This window comes from Oncorhynchus mykiss, chromosome 5 (assembly GCF_013265735.2).
Source record: "Oncorhynchus mykiss isolate Arlee chromosome 5, USDA_OmykA_1.1, whole genome shotgun sequence".
NCBI classification, from domain to species: Eukaryota; Metazoa; Chordata; class Actinopteri; order Salmoniformes; family Salmonidae; genus Oncorhynchus; species Oncorhynchus mykiss.
This window is the reverse complement of record NC_048569.1, coordinates 41,451,170-41,470,973: the sequence shown is the minus strand read 5'-3', so window position 1 is coordinate 41,470,973 and position 19,804 is coordinate 41,451,170. Positions and strand designations below refer to the sequence as shown.

At 45.3% G+C, this 19,804-nt stretch overlaps 1 protein-coding gene across 1 annotated transcript; it reads right to left on the bottom strand.

Annotated features, from left to right (window-relative positions):
• Positions 1 to 2,489: 2,489 nt before the first annotated feature.
• Positions 2,490 to 19,669, bottom strand: LOC110523846 (huntingtin-interacting protein 1-related protein). The gene is made up of 32 exons (XM_021602905.2): positions 19,285 to 19,669; positions 13,749 to 13,812; positions 13,344 to 13,486; positions 13,096 to 13,152; positions 12,728 to 12,808; positions 12,455 to 12,531; positions 12,240 to 12,301; positions 12,012 to 12,152; positions 11,847 to 11,904; positions 11,679 to 11,754; positions 11,433 to 11,561; positions 11,263 to 11,318; positions 11,054 to 11,144; positions 10,753 to 10,936; positions 10,558 to 10,646; positions 10,370 to 10,486; positions 10,094 to 10,195; positions 9,762 to 9,956; positions 9,532 to 9,642; positions 9,231 to 9,425; positions 8,870 to 9,104; positions 8,676 to 8,783; positions 8,463 to 8,599; positions 8,203 to 8,313; positions 8,061 to 8,119; positions 7,702 to 7,795; positions 7,465 to 7,565; positions 7,176 to 7,281; positions 6,958 to 7,081; positions 4,066 to 4,127; positions 3,222 to 3,881; positions 2,490 to 3,038 (listed from the first exon to the last, which is right to left on the bottom strand). Exons 1-32 carry the CDS (start codon positions 19,369 to 19,371, stop codon positions 2,970 to 2,972), a joined length of 3,981 nt encoding a protein of 1,326 aa, XP_021458580.2. The 5' UTR covers positions 19,372 to 19,669; the 3' UTR covers positions 2,490 to 2,969.
• Positions 19,670 to 19,804: the final 135 nt, after the last annotated feature.

Sequence of the window (19,804 nt, the reverse complement as noted above, 5' to 3'; positions counted from 1 at the left end):
ACAGTGTTTATTTGCGCATAATACTGTAGTATTTACTATAGTTATCTACAGTATACTACAACATTCTAAAGTAAGCACTACATAATCAAAGGATATTACCCTGCGGTACCCAATTGATGCCCCTGCTCGCCTTGTGATGATAACAACACTGAAGCTTTTTCTAAAATGTTTTATGGACTTTGGAGAACGCAGTGGAAGGGATCTTAGACCATTCCTCCATACATAATCTTTCCAGATCCTTGATAGCCTTCATCTGCACTTATGGACTGGCCTCTTCAATTCAAACCACAGGTTTTCAATGGGGTTCAAGTCCGGAGACTGAGATGGCCATTGAAAATATTGATTTTGTGCTCAATTCACCATTTCTTTGTGGATTTGATGTGTGCTTGGGGCTATTAGAAAAGCTTGTGGTCATCCGCACATCCTTAAAAAACATAGGTGCTGAGCTAATAAATAATACTAGTGAAGAACAAGAAGGCCTGCACACTCTTTAAGCTCCCAATTTATTGAATGACTACGTTTTGATCCGAAACGGATCTTCGTCAGGTCCAACAAACAAACGGAGTGCTCACTTCCCCAAAATATACCCATTTCACCTAGCATGAGCATTACGCAGATGACGCATGGTGGGTGTGGAAACAATTAAATTCACCTTTGTGCGTAATCAATCATAATTCATCTCAGAGGGACATGTGTCTCATAAAGGAATATATACATACAAATGGGTCCAAGTTAAAAACCTAGGCAACAGTAAAAAAAATATTATGTTGGAAACTGCTGGGATACCCACCCATATGGCTGTAGATATAATACCAGGGACCCATTTCAAAAACAACTTGTGTATCTCTAATAATTTGATAGCAATGAGATGGGCACATGTAGTAGTTACAGAATCTAATATATATGTTTATATGGATCGAAACGTAGTCAATAAAGCGGTGAATTGGAAGTTTAAAGAGTGTGCGGGCCATCTTGTTCTTTGCTTGGGGTTATTGTCTTGCTGGAAGATTCACTTTCGGCCAAGGTTCAGCCTCCTGGCAAACATGTTTTTGGCCAATTTAGTCCTGGTACTTGGTAAAGTTCATGATACTGTTGACCTTAACAAGGGCCCCAGGACCAGTGGAAACAAAACAGCCCCATAACATCAAAGATCCATCACCATATTTTACAGTAGGAAGTAGGTATTTCCTGCATATGCATTGTTCTTTTGAAGGCCAAACCCACCATTAGTGTGTGGCCAAAGAGCTCTATTTTCATGTAATCTGATCATAGCACTGCCTGGAGTTTGTTAAACGTCATTGGCCCTTGGATTGATTGGAACCAGTGCTATGGTCATATGGCACGAAAATAAAGGTATTTGGTCACGCACACCAGCGGTGTTTGACCTTGAAAGAACAATGCAGAAAATACCTAATCCCAACTGTAAAATATGGTGGTGGATCTTTGATGTTATGGGGCTATTTTGTTTCCACTGGTCCTGGGGCCCTTGTTAAGGTCAATGGCATCATGAAGTTTACTGGATATTTTAGCTAAAAACCTGGTGACCTCAGCCAGGAAGCTGAACTTGGCCACAAATGGATCTTCCAACCAGAGCCCGACTTTAGCCTTTTGGGGACCCTAAGCGAGATTTGGTTGGGGGGGGGTTGCCGTTTTACAGCTAAATTCCTGCAATTCTACACATTTTGCCATGACCTATGCCATGTTAATATGATATATGAGTGAGATTTACTAATAAAATCAATGAGGGCGTCTGGAAGGTCATGGTCCCTGGGCACATGCACGTGCCCAGGGACAATAAAAGGCCACTTTAAAATGTGTATTTTTGTCACACAACACAATGCCACAGATGCCACAAGTTTTGAGGGAGTGTGCAATTGGCATGCTGACTGCAGGAATGTCCACCAGAGTTGTTGCCAGATAATTTAATGTTAATTTCTCTACCATATGCCGCCTCCAATATCGTTTTAGAGAATTTCACAGTACTTCCAACCGGCATCACAACCACAGACCACAGCCCAGGACCTCCACATCCGGCTTCTTCACCTGCGGGATCATCAGAGACCAGCCATCCGGACAGCTGATGAGACTGTGGGTTTGTACAACCAAAGATTTTTTGCACAAACTGTCAGAAACATCTCAGGAAAGCTCATCTGCGTGCTCGTCGTCCTCACCGGGGTCTTGACCTGACTGCAGTTTGGCGTCGCCACCAACTTCAATGGGGAAATCAAATCAAATCAAATTGTTCCTCTCTCTTGACCCACAGACCCTCGAAGGTTGGGGTATACATAGACTACGAACAAGGCCGGGTGTGGTTTTGTGACCTGGTAGCTCGACGCCATATCTACTGTTACATGGGCTGCAACTTTGCTGACACGCTCTATCCATACTTCAGCCCAGGGGTCAATCCCAGTCGCAATAAAGCCCCATTGGTCATCTCTCCTGTCAAAGACTAAATCTACACTGTAGGACAAATGGAAAGGTTGATATTCATTTAAAACGTCTGTTTATCTCAATACATGTTACAGATATCCAAATCTATGTAAAGTAAGTATACTCACATAAGAGATATTATGTAAAGATTAATAGGCGGCTGTACGTTGATTGGTTGTTAACCATGTTGTATTTTTCCGGCATTTGGACAAAGCATTGGGATGTTGGTTTAGACACAATTCTTCCTACAAGCACTGCAGTGGTCAGTAAGAAATTACTGCTTTTTCAAACAGAAAGATAATACACATTCTTAAAATAAGTAATAATGTTAGTAATAATAATAATATTATTAACTGTTATTTTACCCAGATTTTTTTTTAGTAATCAAATAGTGTATCAAGACATTAAGAAATATTAAATACTACAATAAAGTTGCTATCTTGAAAAGGGTTGTTCTTCAATCACTGCACCGGAGTAAACTGAGTAAACTGAATATACAGTAGTTCACATGACAAGGTATGCAGACAGGTAGAATCTTCTCATTCTGGATTTGGGATTCTAACATTCTGGACGCTGGATTCCTCTGTTCCAGCCTCACCTCTTCGGAACTGCAACAGAGGAAAAACAGACCACCAATGACATCACAATTCCATCCTTATGGGAAGTCAACCTGGCTCCAATACAATCACTTCTATCCTTAGGCCCTAGGCCCTTGTTCTGTTCGTATACCTATAACCTTAATGCCTGTGACGAGGATGATCAATACGACAGCCGGTAATAATGATTCTTACCTTACTAAACAGGGTTCCTGTTTTCTGGAAGATGGAAGGTTTCTTTGAAGTGTGGGTTGGCTTGGCGAGTTCTACTGAGTTATTTGGAAGGGGAAGGGACTCGGGCTGGGACAGAGGTGGGGACAGAGGCTGGGACAGAGGCGGGGGTTGGGAGAAGGGATTGGTGTTTACATACGGCTGGCTTTGAGAGTATGTTTGGGGAGGTGAGTAGGATTGGGTTTGAGAATACGATTGAGGTGGTAAGTAAGATTGGGTTTGGGATGATGAGTAGGATTGGGGTGGTGAGTAGGATTGCGTTGCAGGTTGTGAGTAGGATTCAGGTTCAGAGTAAGGCTTTGTTTGTGAATAGGGTTGAGTGTGTGAGTAGGACTTGGGTGGTGAGTAGGACTGAGCTGATAGTTGTGAGTCGGGTTGTGTCTGTGAGAAGGGCTGTGTGTTTAGGTAGGGCTGGGGCAGCAGGGTGGAGGCTGGTAAGAGGGTTGGAGGGGGAGGGGGTGGGAAGCTGTCTCCCCCATCGTCCCCGTCTCCCCCCTCCACCTCCACCTCCACCTCCCCCCCGTCGGTTGTACCAGTCTCAGACAGCTGGTAGTGTTTCTTCCTCAGCTCTCCCAGACGAACTCTCTCCTGTTCCAGCTGATTCTCTAGCTCCAACACCTTCACCTACAGCACCGAGAATGGAGAAGAGGACGTTCACCTACACACACATCCAGTTGGTCACATGGAATAATATGTCCCTGGCCCCACACACACACACACAAAAACATACACACAAAACATACACAAACAGCTATAAGTGGCTGTAGGCAGAGTAGGCAGAGCAGTACAAGCTGCTGCAATGACATACCTGAGACTCAATCTCTTGAGTCTTCACTTTGATCAGGGAGATGCCTGAGAAGTCCATGGGTTCTGGAGAGAAGCGAGGACAAGGACTCAGAACTCAGGGGTACAATACACCCAAACCATTATACAACATTTATTTTATACAATCCTCCACCCCATAGCTGCAGGAAGTAGTTTGGCGGTGGGGGTGCTGAAGAAAAAATGATGCCCTTACTGAAGATGTCTATATCTGTCCACTAATACAGAACTAGTAGACGTTCTTATCCACAGCTACAGTTGAAGCCGGAAGTTTACATACACTTAGGTTGGAGTCATTAAAACTCGTTTTTCAACCACTCCACAAATTTCTTGTTAACAAACTATAGTTTTGTCTAGTCGGTTAGGACATCTACTTTGTGCATGACACAAGTAATTTTCCAACAATTGTTTACAGACAGATTATTTCACTTATAATTCACTGTATCACAATTCCAGTGGGTCAGAAGTTTACATACACTAAGTTGACTGTGCCTTTAAACAGCTTGGAAAATTCCAGAAATTGATGTCACGGCTTTAGAAGCTTCTGATAGGCTAATTGACATCATTTGAGTCAATTGGAGGTGTACCTGTGGAGGTATTTCAAGGCCTACCTTCAAACTCAGTGCCTCTTTGCTTGACATCATGGGAAAATCAAAAGAAATCAGCAAAGACCTCTACAAGTCTGGTTCATCCTTGGGAGCAATTCCCAAACACCTGAAGGTACCACATTCATCTGTACAAACAATAATAGTACACAAGTATAAACACCATGGGACCACGCACCGTCATACCGCTCAGGAAGGAGAGACATTCTGTCTCCTAGAGATGAACGTATTTTTGGTGCGAAAAACGCAAATCAATCCCAGAACAACAGCAAAGGACCTTGTGAAGATGTTGGAGGAAACAGGTACAAAAGTATCTATATCCACAGAAAGTCCTATATCGACATAACCTGAAAGGCCGCTCAGCAAGGAAGAAGCCACTGCTCCAAAACCGCCATAAAAAAGCCAGACTACGGTTTGCAACTGCACATGGGGACAAAGATCGTACTTTTTGGAGAAATGTCCCCTGGTCTGATGAAACAAATATAGAACTGTTTGGCCATAATGACCATCGTTATGTTTGGAAGAAAAAGGGGGACGCTTGCAAGCCGAAGAACACCATCCCAACCGTCAAGCACGGGGGTGGCAGCATCATGTTATGAGGGTGCTTTTCTGCAGGAGGGACTGGTGCACTTCACAAAATAGATGGCATCATGAGGGAGGAAAATTATGTGGATATGTTGAAGCAACATCTCCAGACATTAAAGCTTGGTCGCAAATAGGTCTTCCAAATGGACAATGACCCCAAGCAAACTTCCAAAGTTGTGGCAAAATGGCTTAAGGACAACAAAGTCAAGGTATTGGAGTGGCCATCACAAAGCCCTGACCTAAATCCTATTGAACATTTGTGGGCAGAACTGAAAAAGCGTGTGCGAGCAAGGAGGCCTACAAACCTGACTCAGTTACACAAGCTCTGTCAGGAGGAATGGGTCAAAATTCACCCAACTTATTGTGGGGAGCTTGTGGAAAGCTACCCAAAACGTTTGACTCAAGTTAAATAATTTAAAGGCAATGCTATCAAATACTAGTTGAGTGTATTGAAACTTCTGACCCACTGGGAATGTGATGAAAGAAATAAAAGCTGAAAAAAATCATTCTCTCTACTATTATTCTGACATTTCACATTCTTAAAATAAAGTGGTGATCCTAACTGACCTAAGACAGGGCATTTTTACTAGGATTAAATGTTAGGAATTGTGAAAAACTTATTTTAAATGTATTTTGCTAAGGTGTATGTAAACTTCCGACTTTTTCTGTACTTACAGTAGAGAGTGCATATATTTTCATACGGGTCCCCTGTGGGAATCGAACCCACAATCCAGGCATTGCAAGCACCATGCTCTACCAACTGAGCCACATCATCACATCATATCATCATAAACCACTTGATGTCTCAATGTACTCAATTACTGTATTGGTCATTGTTTTTCTTCATGGTGATGGAAAGTCTACAGGTACAAACCTAGATGACCAGCCTATGTACTATACAGTAATGTACATTTACATTAAGTGGTTTGTAAGGATGGTAAATTACTTCTGCACAAAAAAGTGGTTGTTTTCCCATGTTATTTGATCAAGAAAGTGGGTGTTTTGCCCATAACTTTGCACTTTTGGATATAAATGTTTGAGGACAGGCTTTTGTACTTTGTGGATTCCATTAGAATGACATCACAGAGAAAGGATCAGGGCAACAACTCTTAATATTCCAACTATTGAATCCTGCAAGATACTCTTCTTAAATTATACAATTACCTTTTTTTTTGCCAAAGTGGAGATGCTGAAAATGTTTTGCCAGTGCTGCAGACGTCTATATTGGTCTGCTAATACCAGTAAAGGCCCAGTGTACTACTTGTGTGAATTTCTTATTAATATAGTCTCAGAAACTCAATCCTAGGCAACAGTGACTATGGTCTGGTTTCAATGACTCTTTTGGCAACTTCGATAAGAGAAAATAATTGTTCCTGTGTGGGTACTCTTCAGACAGACAACAGAATGTCACAATTCGAAACCAAAGTTTGCAAGGAAAACCTTTGCAGTGGCTTTAGGGAAGGTAGTTGATACAAACTAGACACGTGTGAAATGCCCTCAATAAAACTAACCGGCGTGATCTCCAGCTTGCTAGCTACTAGTTTGTATTTTAAGTGGCTAAGGTAGCAACGTAGGCATTGGACGTAGTTCCTCTTTGCCAAGAGAGTCCGTCGTTGAAACCAGACCCTAGTCACGGTTGCCTACGGTCTGGTTTTTCGAGACTACCTTCCTCCTCTCCCTCTTTTCACCTCTCTCAGTGATTTGCCTCTGTCCGTGATTGGTGGAGGTCACCACTATGGCAGCCATGTCGTTGACGTGTCTCGAGGCCTGCTGCAGCGTCGACAGCTTCTTGCTGTTGCGGTCCGCCTTCACCTGTAGCCACGGCAACACAGGGGGAGACGAGGGGTCCATTGTCAAGTCAGCGAATATGAAGACGGAATCAGCTGTGTGTGTGTATGTGTTGTACCTTGGAGGCAGCGACCAGCTGGGCGGTACTAGCAGCGATCTCATGAGAACAGACGATGAGCTCCTCGTATTTACCCCCGCTAGTTACCACCTTGTCAGCTGAGTCTCTGCCAGCCGGGAGAGAGAGGAAACAAGATATATCAATTTGTTTGGACAAAAAGTGGGTTTTACACACAAATATCTCAATTTTGGGATTCAGCCCTACGACAACGTGACTAGTATCACTGCTGTAACAACAGTCCACTGTATATAGTATACGTGTGTAATGTGTATATCAAGTCAGTACTTACAGCATCTGAGTGGCGCCCCAGCCCACTGACTTAGAGGCAGAGATGAGGCCTTCAGTCCAACAGGAGTTCTTAGCATAGAACTCCTTCACTGATGCTGCCCCCTGTGGAGAAAACACATCACTGAGCCCAGAGCCTAATACAGATGTGCTCAACCTTTTGGAGGTCCACTATTTGACTATGTCGATAAGTATGGAAGTACAGCCTATTCTAAACACAAATGTAATATTTAGAACTCACTCTGCCGCTTTCCACAATGTCTTTCTGCAGGTCAGTGGCAGCGGTCACCAGCATGTGGATGGCCTTCATTAGGTCTGAACAGGAGCCTAGGATGCTGAGAGGGAGAGAGAGAAGAGGAGAGAAATTGAGAGGGAGACTGAGAAAAAGCATATTGACTCTGTAAGCTACAGTGATAGCTCCTCCAGCACATAACGTTAGTTAGTAAATACAGAGTTATTGTTGAGTTAATCCACTGTGTACTGTTGTGTTCTGTGTTCCATTGTGTTCTGTGATCTACTATGTACTATTGTGTTTTGTGTTCTGTGTACTATTGTGTAGTATTGTGTTCTGTGTTCTATGTTCTACTGTGTTTCGCTGACCTCTGGTTGACCTCCAGTTTGACCCCAGACATGTCTCTCCTGGCCTGGTTCAGGATCTCCTGTTCACAACATGGGTAGAAAAGACATGAGGAACGTCCTCAACAATGACATGCTCTGTGTGTGTGTGTGTGTGTGTTCTTACGTCCATGCGGAGTACAGCCTCCTCTATTGCAGTAGAGGTAGCAGTCATCTCTTTATCCACCATTTCCCCCAGCTCCTCTTTTAGAACATCCTGCCCTTGAAAACGCAGATCCTACACAGGAAATACACTTCCATTACATCCTGTCCTATCCTGCATTGACACAAAATGGCTGCCAGTGCACTGACCACAGAACGTTGCTCTCAACAGGAATGCTTATTCCACTAGCTGCAGTTCTCCGTGTGTGATGACCCCGTCCGTACCTGTCCCATAGTGAGTATACGTCGCATTACATAGCGTATCGTAGTAGGGTCGGCTCTATGTAACGTGGCTCTGGACTTCAGCTCGTGTAGGAACTGCAGACAGTGAGTGGAAGCTTCTCTACAACTGTCAGTCAGACCTAGAGGGAGAGAGCGAAAGGGATGAGTGTGTGTGTTTGTGAGCATGCTTGCGTGCGTGCAGTGTGTCTCTCTTACGGTCGGCCTGGTCAGTAGGAGCACTGTGTGCTGTAGCTCCTCCGTTGACGATGGTGTCAGAAGCTAGATGGGAGAACTGCGTCACAGCCCTCAGAAGACCACTGGCATCTGAGACAGACAGGACAGAGACAGGAGATTATACAAACACACACACAAACACGCATGCCGTGCGCACACACAAGGTGGTTACACACCGTCCATATTTCCAAGGTAGACCATGTGACTCTGCTGCATCTTGTCCAAAGAACCCAGGGTGAACTCAGCTCGGTTCACCAGGTAATCTGGAGAGCAGGTGCAGCGTACGTGTATGGGGTCGTCCAGTTTGGACACAGCGTCCAGTATGATGCCTTCAGCCTCCACCACGGCACACTGGAGCAGACAGAACTGTTCCTCTTGCAGCTTCCTGGTCAGCTCACCCTCACGAGATGCCTGGAGTAACACACACACACACACCGGAAAGATTACAGGTTAACACACCTATACGCGCATGCTCGTATGTGTGCACAGAGACACGTATGCACGCACAACTGCTTCACACACACACACAGCCCATACCCGTTGCTGTAGTTGTTGTCTCAGACTGGCCATCTCTCTGGATGTCCTGTCGTTGTCCTGCTCCAGAGAGCTGCGTTGGAGCTGCGCCTGCTGCCATAAAGAGGACAGCTCAGCATCTTTCTCCCTCACAGAGCGCAGCAGCCCCTCTTTCTCGATCTGGAGACCCATCAGGGCACTGTTCATCTGAGAACCAGTCTGAAAGGGGAGACAGATACATAAACATGTCTCTCAACCTTATTTGTATCAAGGACTGACAAGTATAGGTCCTCCATTTGCTAGGGACCAGCAGACAGGTTCCTACCATCTCCTTGTTCTGCAGGGCATTGTTGGCACGTGACACCTCTGCTCGACTCTGCTCCAGCTCTCGCTTCAGTCTGTCAATCTCCACTCTCTGCTCCGCGTTTATAGCCAGCTGTAATCTCACACACACACACACACACACACGTCAATTCATCAGAATGTCCTCCAATGTCTTACTACACAGCACAAGTTCGACTTCAAGTTCAAGTCTAGTGTGTCGACAGCCCATACCTGTTGCTGTAGCTGTTGCCTCAGGCTGGCCATCTCTCTGGCTGATCTGTCCCTGTCCTGCTCCATGGAGCTGTGATGGAGCTGAGCCTGCTGCTGTAGGGAGGACACTTCACCCTCTTTCTCCCTCAAACAGCGCAGCAGTTCCTCCCTCTCTCGCTGGAGACCCTGCAGAGCACCAGTCATTTGGGAACCAGCCTGGGGAAGCGGGAAGAGTTCTGATTGGTTCAAGAAGGACACACAAAATAACAAAAGGGTAGAGTCGAGTTTGAGAGACGGAAAAACACTGTCCCGTGCTTCTACCTAAATAAGCCTACCATGTCGTTGTTGCCTACCATCTCTTTGTTGTTCAGGACAATGTGGACTTCACCCAACGCTGCTCTCTGGTCCAACAGCTCTCTGTTCAGCCGATCCATCTCCTGCTTCTGCTGCTCCAGCTACAAAGACAGGACAGAGAAAACACGCAGAGAAGTCAGGAAACACAAGGACAAACATCAACAATTGTTAAACCTACAAGAGTAAGAATCATCCTGGAGAAATAGACCCTGAACCTGCTCCATATTTGCTACAAACTCTAGGGGTTAGAGGTCAGGGGTTAATGGTTATAGTACCTTGAGTCTATTCGCCTGTCGAAGGTGGTCCACCTCGCTGGCCAGCTGCTGTTTGGCCATGGCCAATTCCTGCTGGTTCTGCTGGGTGCTGGACAAGAACCGGACTGTCTCTGCATTCTGAACACACGCACACAATATTGTGTCAGCTCCCAAAAGGCATAGAAATTCTCAGTGTGCAGTGTCTGTACCTTCTTCAGTAGATCAGCGTGGCTGGTGACCAGTTCAGCGTGTCGCTCTTTGAGCTGAGAAAAACGCAGCTCAGCTGCCTGGGCTCGACCTGTAGGGGGAGGACGGGGTTAATAGGTGTGTGTGTGTGTGTGTGTGTGTGTGTGTGTGTGTGTGTGTGTGTGTGTGTGTGTCCGTCCGTCCATGTGTATACTCACCATCAGCCTCCTGGTATCCAGCCTGTACCCCTGTTAGGGAGGCGGTGGCCTGTCGTAAGGCCCCTACCTCCATGCGCAGGTGTTCATTGTCCACCAGAGCCATCTGCTTATGGGTCCTCTGGTCCTCCAGCTCTGCTTCCAGCCTGTTCACCTGAGACTTCAGCTGGGTCACACACCTCTGAGCCTAGGGAGAGAGGGGTGGGAGGAGGGGTCAAACACACACATGCATACATTCTGAGTCACGCCTACACCTGCACACAGACAGATAGACAGAGACACGCATGCAAGCAAACACACACACCTCCGTTTTGAGGAGCTGCAGCTCTGGTTTGATGATCTCCAGCTCCTTCCTCAGAGCCTCTGCCTCCGTCAGAGCTGGAGACGGAGATCTTCTGAGGGATACCAGAGGCAAACCAGAAACGGTTATTATTTCACAATCATTTCTCCTCAAAAAATGTGGTTAGACAAGTGTTACGTTAGCTCAGTGAAAAGAGAAGATCTTTCATTTACCTTTGATCAAATCCAGCATCAGGAGCTCCCAGCTGGCTTAACATGTTGTACGGTTGCTGTCGAACAAATGGATGCAGACAGTTATGAGGCAATTGGTAATTATCATGTAAATAACACTAGGTTCAATAGCATAGTGTAAAATAAAGTAATGGGAGAGTGTCCAGTCGTACCTGTGGTGCTTGGCTGTAGTCTGGCTGTGGCGCCGCATCGACTTCTTCATAAGGCTCCTCATTGGGCATCACCACCACCGGCCGCTCGTACTCCGCCAGCGCAGAGGCACGCAGGAAGTTCGGAGGAGACTACAGGTGTTGCACACACACACACACAAGTGAACATACGGAACACAGAGATAGAAAATGAAAACAGGTATTGGTGGGAATGACCAATTCCCCACAAACACAAACTACGTGGCTTACATCTGGCAGGTCAGGGATCTGAATAAACTTTTTGAAGAACTCCGTCTCTCTGGCTCGATCAAATAACTTTGTGAGGCTGGAAGACAACAGGGCAGAGATCACTCAAACCATACGCCGTGCATACCGGTGCACACACACACAAGACAGTCAATAGTTGTGTAGGCAAACCTGTTGAACAGATCACGGAATCTCTCCCGGTGTCCGAGAAGAGAGTCAGCTGAAACACCTGGAACACAGAGCAGGACCACACATGTCTAATAGACGAGTACAGGTCAGATTTAGAAATCCAGAGGGCTACAGGCCTGGGGTTTTGTGTATGTGCGTGTGACTGACAGCTGTGCAGTTTGAACAGTAGTTTGACAGAGAAGTGGTAGAGCCAGCTGCAGTCCAGTATAACAGGAATTAGAGGTCCCAGGCGACACTGTCCGGCCGGAGTGGTGGACTTGCCCGCGTTGGCATCCAGCTGCCGCCAAACTGTTAGGAAGACACGGATGGTTATGGCTTCATTCAACTGAGAAGCAATGCATAAAGGAGAATGAAAGCCTTAGCTGAAAGACCCACCTGTCTCGGACATTGTCAGAGCAGCATCCAGGTAATCTAACAGCTCATGAGTCATATCAAATCTGTAGAGAAGAGAACCCCTTACAGTGAACAGCTTAACAGAGATCACCTGCAAATGTAGCTCACCTCAGAAACAGCTCAGCAAACCCTGATTTGGTGTTGAGAGAGACATTTGCACCCAGGTTTTGGGGTACAGTATGGTGCTATTGACTCACATTTTGTTGACGTCAGTTCCTGCCTCTCTCTCCACCGTCTCGTCTGTGGCCTCCAGGTTACCTGGAATAACCTTGTGCTGGGGAAGAAAGAATGCATGTACAATACCAGAAAGGTTTGTCTGCAGGAGAAAGTGTTGGCCCCACGACAACTTTTGATGTTACATCTACTATTAGTTAACATAATAGCACCTCCCCCAGTACAGAGAAGGCACTGTCATCACAAGGATACAGTATGTTCTAGGTGGTATATGTATGCAATGCACGGGGTCTCACCTTCACATGAAACTCCATTTTGAGGGACAGGAACTTGGCCGAAAGGGACACAATATGGCCGTACCTATCATGCAAGTTCCCCTGGAAATACATATGGTCAAAATCCATTGTCATCATTTTTTTTGTGTACCTTTATTTAACTAGGCAAGACAGTTAAGAACACATTCCTATTTACAATGGCGGCCTTGGAACAGTGGGTTAACTGCCTCGTTCAGGGGCAGAACGACAGATTTTTACCTGTTCAGCTCGGGATTCGATCGAGCAACCTTTCGGTTACTGGCCCAACGCTCTAACCACCGCCCCCCATAATACGTCCTAAGTTTCAATGTCATCAACTCCTGTAAAGGTAGCGTCAAACGAGTACTCACCCAGAGTACGCCCATGTCTTTGACGTTCCTGCTGTATCTATGAGAGTCTCTCACAGCCTGAGAAACACACAGGGGAGAGGAGTCACTCACAGGACCTTACAGCAAGGAGAGACTCCTAAGATGTGACACTGGACGTACAGGGAAGTTTGGCAGGAAGAAGAGAAGGAAGAGATAGAAGAGGAGAAGAGATATCATGAAGGAAGAGATAGAAGAAACGCAGTATGGGGGACATGAATGGGATGACTAACGTTATGGTGCCCGTCCCGGAGGACTTTGTGCAGCATGTAGCAGAACTTCCAGCTGATGATGGCGTTGGAGGAGAGCGGCAGGTTGATGATGAACGACCAGAACGTTGTGGCTCCGCCCTCCTTATGGGTCCCCATGATGATGTCGGCACCGTCGTCAAGGAGGAACCAATGATGTATATAAAACACACCAGACAGACAGACACCCCCGCAAGACCAAGAAACAAACAAATATTTATTACATCTCAAATCATGGGTGTCAATATGAATAGGCCTGGGAGGAATGGTAAATGATACATGTTATCAAAACATGGTGGATATACTTAAGAGGTAGCCTCACACACACATTTCTCCAGATGGTTGGAGTGTGTTTAAAGGGCGTGTCTAGGACATGTTTGGAAAGGATACTGCGTGCATATTTCTCCTTCAGTGGTGTCTCACTGGAGGTGATGCTTTTACTGATGCTGTGGAGCTGAGTGGAAGAAAGGAGAGGGGAGGAAAGGGGACAGTGGGAGAGGTGACAGGGAGAGAATCAGTCACCACCTGCCTACAGTACCCATCAAAGGTTTGGACACACCTACTCATTCAAGGGTTTGTCTTGATTTGACTATTTTCTACATTGTAGAATAATAGTGAAGACATCAAAACTATGAATGAATACATATGGAATCGTGTACTGTAGTAACCAAAAATGTTTTAAACAAATCAAAATATATTTTATATGGGAGATTCTTCAAAGTAGCCACCCGTTGCCTTGATGACTGGTCATGGGTGCACCTGAGCCACGCTCAAGGTACTAAACGATATCATAACCGCCATCGACAAAAGACAGTACTGTGCAGCCGTCTTCATCGACCTGGCCAAGGCTTTCAACTCTGTCAATCACCGTATTCTTATCGGCAGACTCAACAGCCTTGGTTTCTCAAATGACTGCCTCGCCTGGTTCACTTCTCAGATAGAGTTCAGTGTGTCAAATCGGAGGGCCTGTTGTCCGGACCACTGGCAGCCTCTATGGGGGTACCACAGGGTTCAATTCTCGGGCTGACCCTTTTCTCTGTATATATCAATGATGTTGCTCTTGCTGCGGGTGATTCCTTGATCCACTTCTACGCAGACAACCCCTTTCTGTATACATCTGGCCCTTCTTTGGACACTGTGTTAACAAACCTCCAAACGAGCTTCAATGCCATATAACACTCCTTCCGTGGCCTCCAACTGATCTTAAACAGAAGTAAAACTAAATGCATGCTCTTCAACCGATCGCTGCCCGCACCCGCCCGCCCGACTAGCATCACTACTCGGGACGGTTCTGACTTAGAATATGTGGACAACTACAAATACCTAGGTGTCTAGCTAGACTGTAAACTCTCATTTCAGACTCATGTTAAGCATCTCAAATCCAAAATTAAATCTAGAATCGGCTTCCAATTTTACAAACAAAGCTGACTATCCTACCGATCCTCGACGATATCATTTACAAAACAGCCTCCAACACTCTACTCAGCAAACTGGATGCAGTCTATCACAGTGCCATCTGTTTTGTCACCAAAGCCTCAACACCCACCACTGCGACCTTTATGCTCTCGTCGCCAGACCCACTGGCTCCAGGTCATCTATAAGTCTTTGCTAGGTAAAGCTCCGCCTTACCTCCTGTAGCACGCGCTCCAGCAGGTATATCTCACTGGTCATCCCCAAAGCCAACACCTCCTCTGGCCGCCTTTCCTTACAGTTCTCTGCTGCCAATGACTGGAACAATTTGCAAAAATCGCTCATATCTCCCTCACTAACTTTAAGCATCAGCTATCAGAGCAGCTCACAGATCGATGCAGCTGTACGCAGCCCTTCTGTAAATAGCCCATCCAACAACCTACCTCATCCCCATATTGTTTTTATTTACTTTTTTTGCACACTAGTATTTCTACTTGCACATCATTATCTGCACATCTATCACTCCAGTGTTAATTTGTTAAATTGTAATTACTTTGCTACTATGGCCTATTTATTGCCTTACCTCCTTACTCCATTTGCACACACTGTATATCGATGTTTCTATTGTTTTTGACTGTACTTTTGTTTATCCCATGTGTAACTCTGTGTTGTTGTTTTTTGTCGCACTGCTTAGCTTTATCTTGGCCAGGTCACAGTTGTAAATGAGAACTTGTTCTCAACTGGCCGACCTGGTGAAAAAAAAATGTACAAATAAAATGACAGCTTTGCACACTCTTGGAATTCCCTCAACCAGCTTCATGAGGTAGTCAGATGGAATGTACTTCAATTAACAGGTGTGCCTTGTTAAAAGTTAAATTAGTGGAATTTCTTTCCTTCTTAATGCATTTGAGCCAATCAGTTGTGACAAGGTAGGAGGGGTACACAGAAGACTGTTCAGAGGTCTATTTGGTAAAAGACCAAGTCCATTTATGGAAAGAACAGCTCAAATAAGCTAAGAGAAACAACAGTCCATCATTTCTTTAAGACATGAAGGTCAGTCAATACGGAACTTTGAAAGTTTCTTCAAGTACAGTCGCAAAAACCATCAAGCACTAAGATGAAACTGCCTCTCATGAGGACCGCCACATCAAAGGAAGACCCAGAGTTACCTCTGCTGCAGAGGATAAGTTAATTCGAGTTAACTGCACCTCAGATTGCAGCCTAAATAAATGTTCACAGAGTTCAAGTAACAGACACAACTCAACATCAACTGTTCAGAGGTCAAATTGCTACAAAGAAACCACTACTAAAGGACACCAATAAGCTTGGGAAAGAAAACCAGCCCTGTCGCAGACCAGGATGTCTTGCTCCCAGACAGACTAAACAACTCATTTTTTTGTTGTTGTTTTTTTTTTACCCCTTTTTCTCCCCAAAGCTACTATCTTGTCTCATCGCTACAACTCCCGTACGGGCTCGGGAGAGACGAAGGTTGAAAGTCCGATACACAACCCAACCAAGCCGCACTGCTTCTTAACACAGCGCGCAAGCCAGCTGAGCTGCACCAATGTGTCGGAGGAAACACTGTGCACCTGGCAACCTTGGTTAGCGCGCACTGCGCCCAGCCCGCCACAGGAGTCACAGGAGTCACTGGTGCGCGATGAGACAAGGACATCCCTCCCTAACCTAGGCCAATTGTGCATCGCCCCGCAGACCTCCCGGTCGCGGCCGGTTATGACAGAGCCTGGGCGCGAACCCAGGGACTCTGATGGCACAGCTGGCGCTGCAGTACAGCACCCTTAACCACTGCGCCACCCGGGGGGCCCTAAACAACTTCTTTGCTCGCTTTGAGGACAATACAGTGCCACTGACACGGTCCGCTACCAAAACCTGCGGACTCTCCTTCACTGCAGCCGACGTGAGTAAAACATCTAAACGTGTTAACCCTCGCAGGGCTGCAGGCCCAGACTGCATCCACAGCCGCGTCCTCAGAGCATGCGCAGTGCGCAGACCAGCTGGCTGGTGTGCTTTAGGGACATATTCAATCAATCCTTATCCCAGTCTGCTGTTCCCACATGCTTCAAGAGGGCCACCATTGGTCCTGTTCCCAAGAAAGCTAAGGTAACTGAGCTAAATGACTACCGCCCTGTAGCACTCACTTCCGTCATCATGAAGTGCTTTGAGAGACTAGTCAAGGACCACATCACCTCCACCCTACCTGACACCCTAGACCCACTCCAATGTGCTTACTGCCCAAATAGGTCCACAGACGATTCAATCGCAACCACACTGCACACTGCCCTAACCCATCTGGACAAGAGGAATACCTATGTGAAAATGCTGTTCATCGACTACAGCTCAGCATTTAACACCATTTAACACCATAGTACCCTCCAAATTCGTCATCAAGCTCGAGACCCTGGGTCTCAACCCCGCCCTGTGCAACTGGGTACTGGACTTCCTGGCGGGCCACCCCCAGGTGGTGAGAGTAGGTAACAACATCTCCACCCCGCTGATCCTCAACACTGGGGCCCCACAAGGGTGCGTTCTGAGCCCTCTCCTGTACTCCCTGTTCACCCACGACTGCATGGCCATGCACGCCTCCAACTCAATCATCAAGTTTGCAGATGACACTACAGTGGTAGGCTTGATTACCAACAACGACGAGACGGCCTACCGGGAGGAGGTGAGGGCCCTCGGAGTGTGGTGTCAGGAAAATAACCTCACACTCAACGTCAACAAAACAAAGGAGATGATCGTGGACTTCAGGAAACAGCAGAGGGAGCACCCCCCTGTCCACATCGACGGGACAGTAGTGGAGAGGGTAGTAAGTTTTAAGTTCCTCAGCGTACACATCATGGACAAACTGAATTGGTCCACCCACACAGACAGAGTGGTGAAGGCGGAGCAGCAGAAATTCGGCTTGTCACCAAAAGCTCTCAAACTTTTACAGATGCACAATCGAGAGCATCCTGTCGGGCTGTATCACCGCCTGGTACGGCAACTGCTCCGCCCTCAACCATAAGGCTCTCCAGAGGGCAGTGAGGTCTGCACAACGCATCACCGGGGGCAAACTACCTTCCCTCCAGGACACCTACACCACCCGATGTCACAGGAAGGCCATAAAGATCATCAAGTACAACAACCACCCGAGCCACTGCCTGTTCACCCCGCTATCATCCAGAAGGCGAGGTCAGTACAGGTGCATCAAAGCAGGGACCGAGAGACTGAAAAACAGCTTCTATCTCAAGGCCATCAGACTGTTAAATAGCCACCAGTAACATTGAGTGGCTGCTGCCAACATACTGACTCAACTCCAGCCACTTTAATAATGGAAAAATGGATGTAAAAAATGTATCACTAGCCACTTTAAACAATGGCACTTAATAGAATGTTTACATACCCTACATTACTCATCTCATATGTATATACTGTACTATATACCATCTACTGCATTTTGCCATCTTTATGTAATACATGTATCACTAGCCACTTTAAACAATGCCACTTTTATATGTTTACATACCCTACATTACTCATCTCATATGTATATACACTGTACTCGATACCATCTACTGCATCTTGCCTATGCCGTTCTGTACCATCACTCATTCATATATCTTTATGTACATATTCTCCATCCCTTTACACTTTTATGTATAAGGTAGTTATTGTGAAATTGTTAGGTTAGATTACTGGTTGATTATTACTGCATTGTCGGAACTAGAAGCACAAGCATTTCGCTACACTCACATTAACATCTGCTAACCATGTGTATGTGACAAATAAAATTTGATTTAAAGACTGTTGGAACAGCATTCCAGGTGAAGCTGGTTGAGAGAATGCCAAAAGTGTCATCAAGACAAAGGGTGGCTACTTTGAAAAATCTGTATAACTTTGTATAACACTTTTTTGGTTACTACCCAATTCCATATGTTATTTCATAGTTTTGATGTCTTCATTATTATTCTACAATGTAGTAAATAGTAAAAATAGTCCAAACTTTTGACCGGTACTGTACACCTTTGAGAACAATGGGACAATGAGAGACACAGCACATACTATTGATAGGCAGAACTCGAAGAATAGTTGTGTTCAAAGTGAGGCATGGCATGAGGAAATTGTCACAATTTTTTTTATTTTCTTTTTACATATATGTGGTCAAAAATAAGTGTACTACATTGTTATAACTCCAAAGTTTTTCCCAGTTCCTTTTGAAGAAGTTGGACTGTAAAAAATATATTTGTTGTTGAAATTATTTTCATGATACAGATGTTTCTGGAGTAAGTTTTTTGTCTTTATCTGACTAAAATGTACTCATTATAACACAATTAATACTGAAATAAAAACAGATATGTGTATGTTGTCAAAGAAATACATTATCCAAAGATATGTTCACACACTAATCACCATACAACCTTGACACAGACACAATCCTAAAAAATCGTTGATTTAAAATAAATATGTAAATGAGGGAACTTTTTTTTTCTAAAACAAAAAAGGTTGGATTTAAGTTTACCTGTAGTTTTCCAAACTGTTCTTTCTCCGCAGCCAATTGCTTCTCTGTTTTATTCTCGCTTTTGTTTTTCGGTTTACTCGAGCTCATTTTGCCGGTGTAATCTACTGGGATGAAATACCCGTCTAGTTGCTGTCCCAGCCACGCACCCTGGCAGTTTGCCGATACCCGTCTGCACTGGGTTGTCAATCTACAATGGGGATGGCACGTCAGAATCACGCGACGCGCAAACCGGTGTATCAATACCTTCTCCGATCAGTGACAGAGTGAATGATAGTAGTAGCAAATTACAGGTGGAAATACTGTATTAATGAATGGACATTATTTATTCTCTAAATTATATGCTGAGGTCGTTTATTTTTGCGCAACGCACTGTGCATTCCTGCGCGTAATCTTTTGCGCAATCTTCATTCCATTACACGTTTTTCTCCGATATTTTACGTAACAAAATTGTATATGTCAAAAAACAAGAAGCAAGTATTAATCGTATTTTTCATTCATCATGTTATCAAAATCACATAAG

What these genes read in the sequence shown, in the direction of transcription:
- LOC110523846 (XM_021602905.2), bottom strand. Translation starts at nt 19,371, where the DNA reads ATGAGCTCGAGTAAACCGAAAAACAAAAGCGAGAATAAAACAGAGAAG. An exon ending in AAATGGAGTTTCATGTGAAG is followed by an intron (nt 12,532 to 12,727) that starts GTGAGACCCCGT and finishes TTTCTTCCCCAG; the next exon opens with CACAAGGTTATTCCAGGTAA. An exon ending in TGCAGCTCCTCAAAACGGAG is followed by an intron (nt 10,937 to 11,053) that starts GTGTGTGTGTTT and finishes CTCTCTCCCTAG; the next exon opens with GCTCAGAGGTGTGTGACCCA.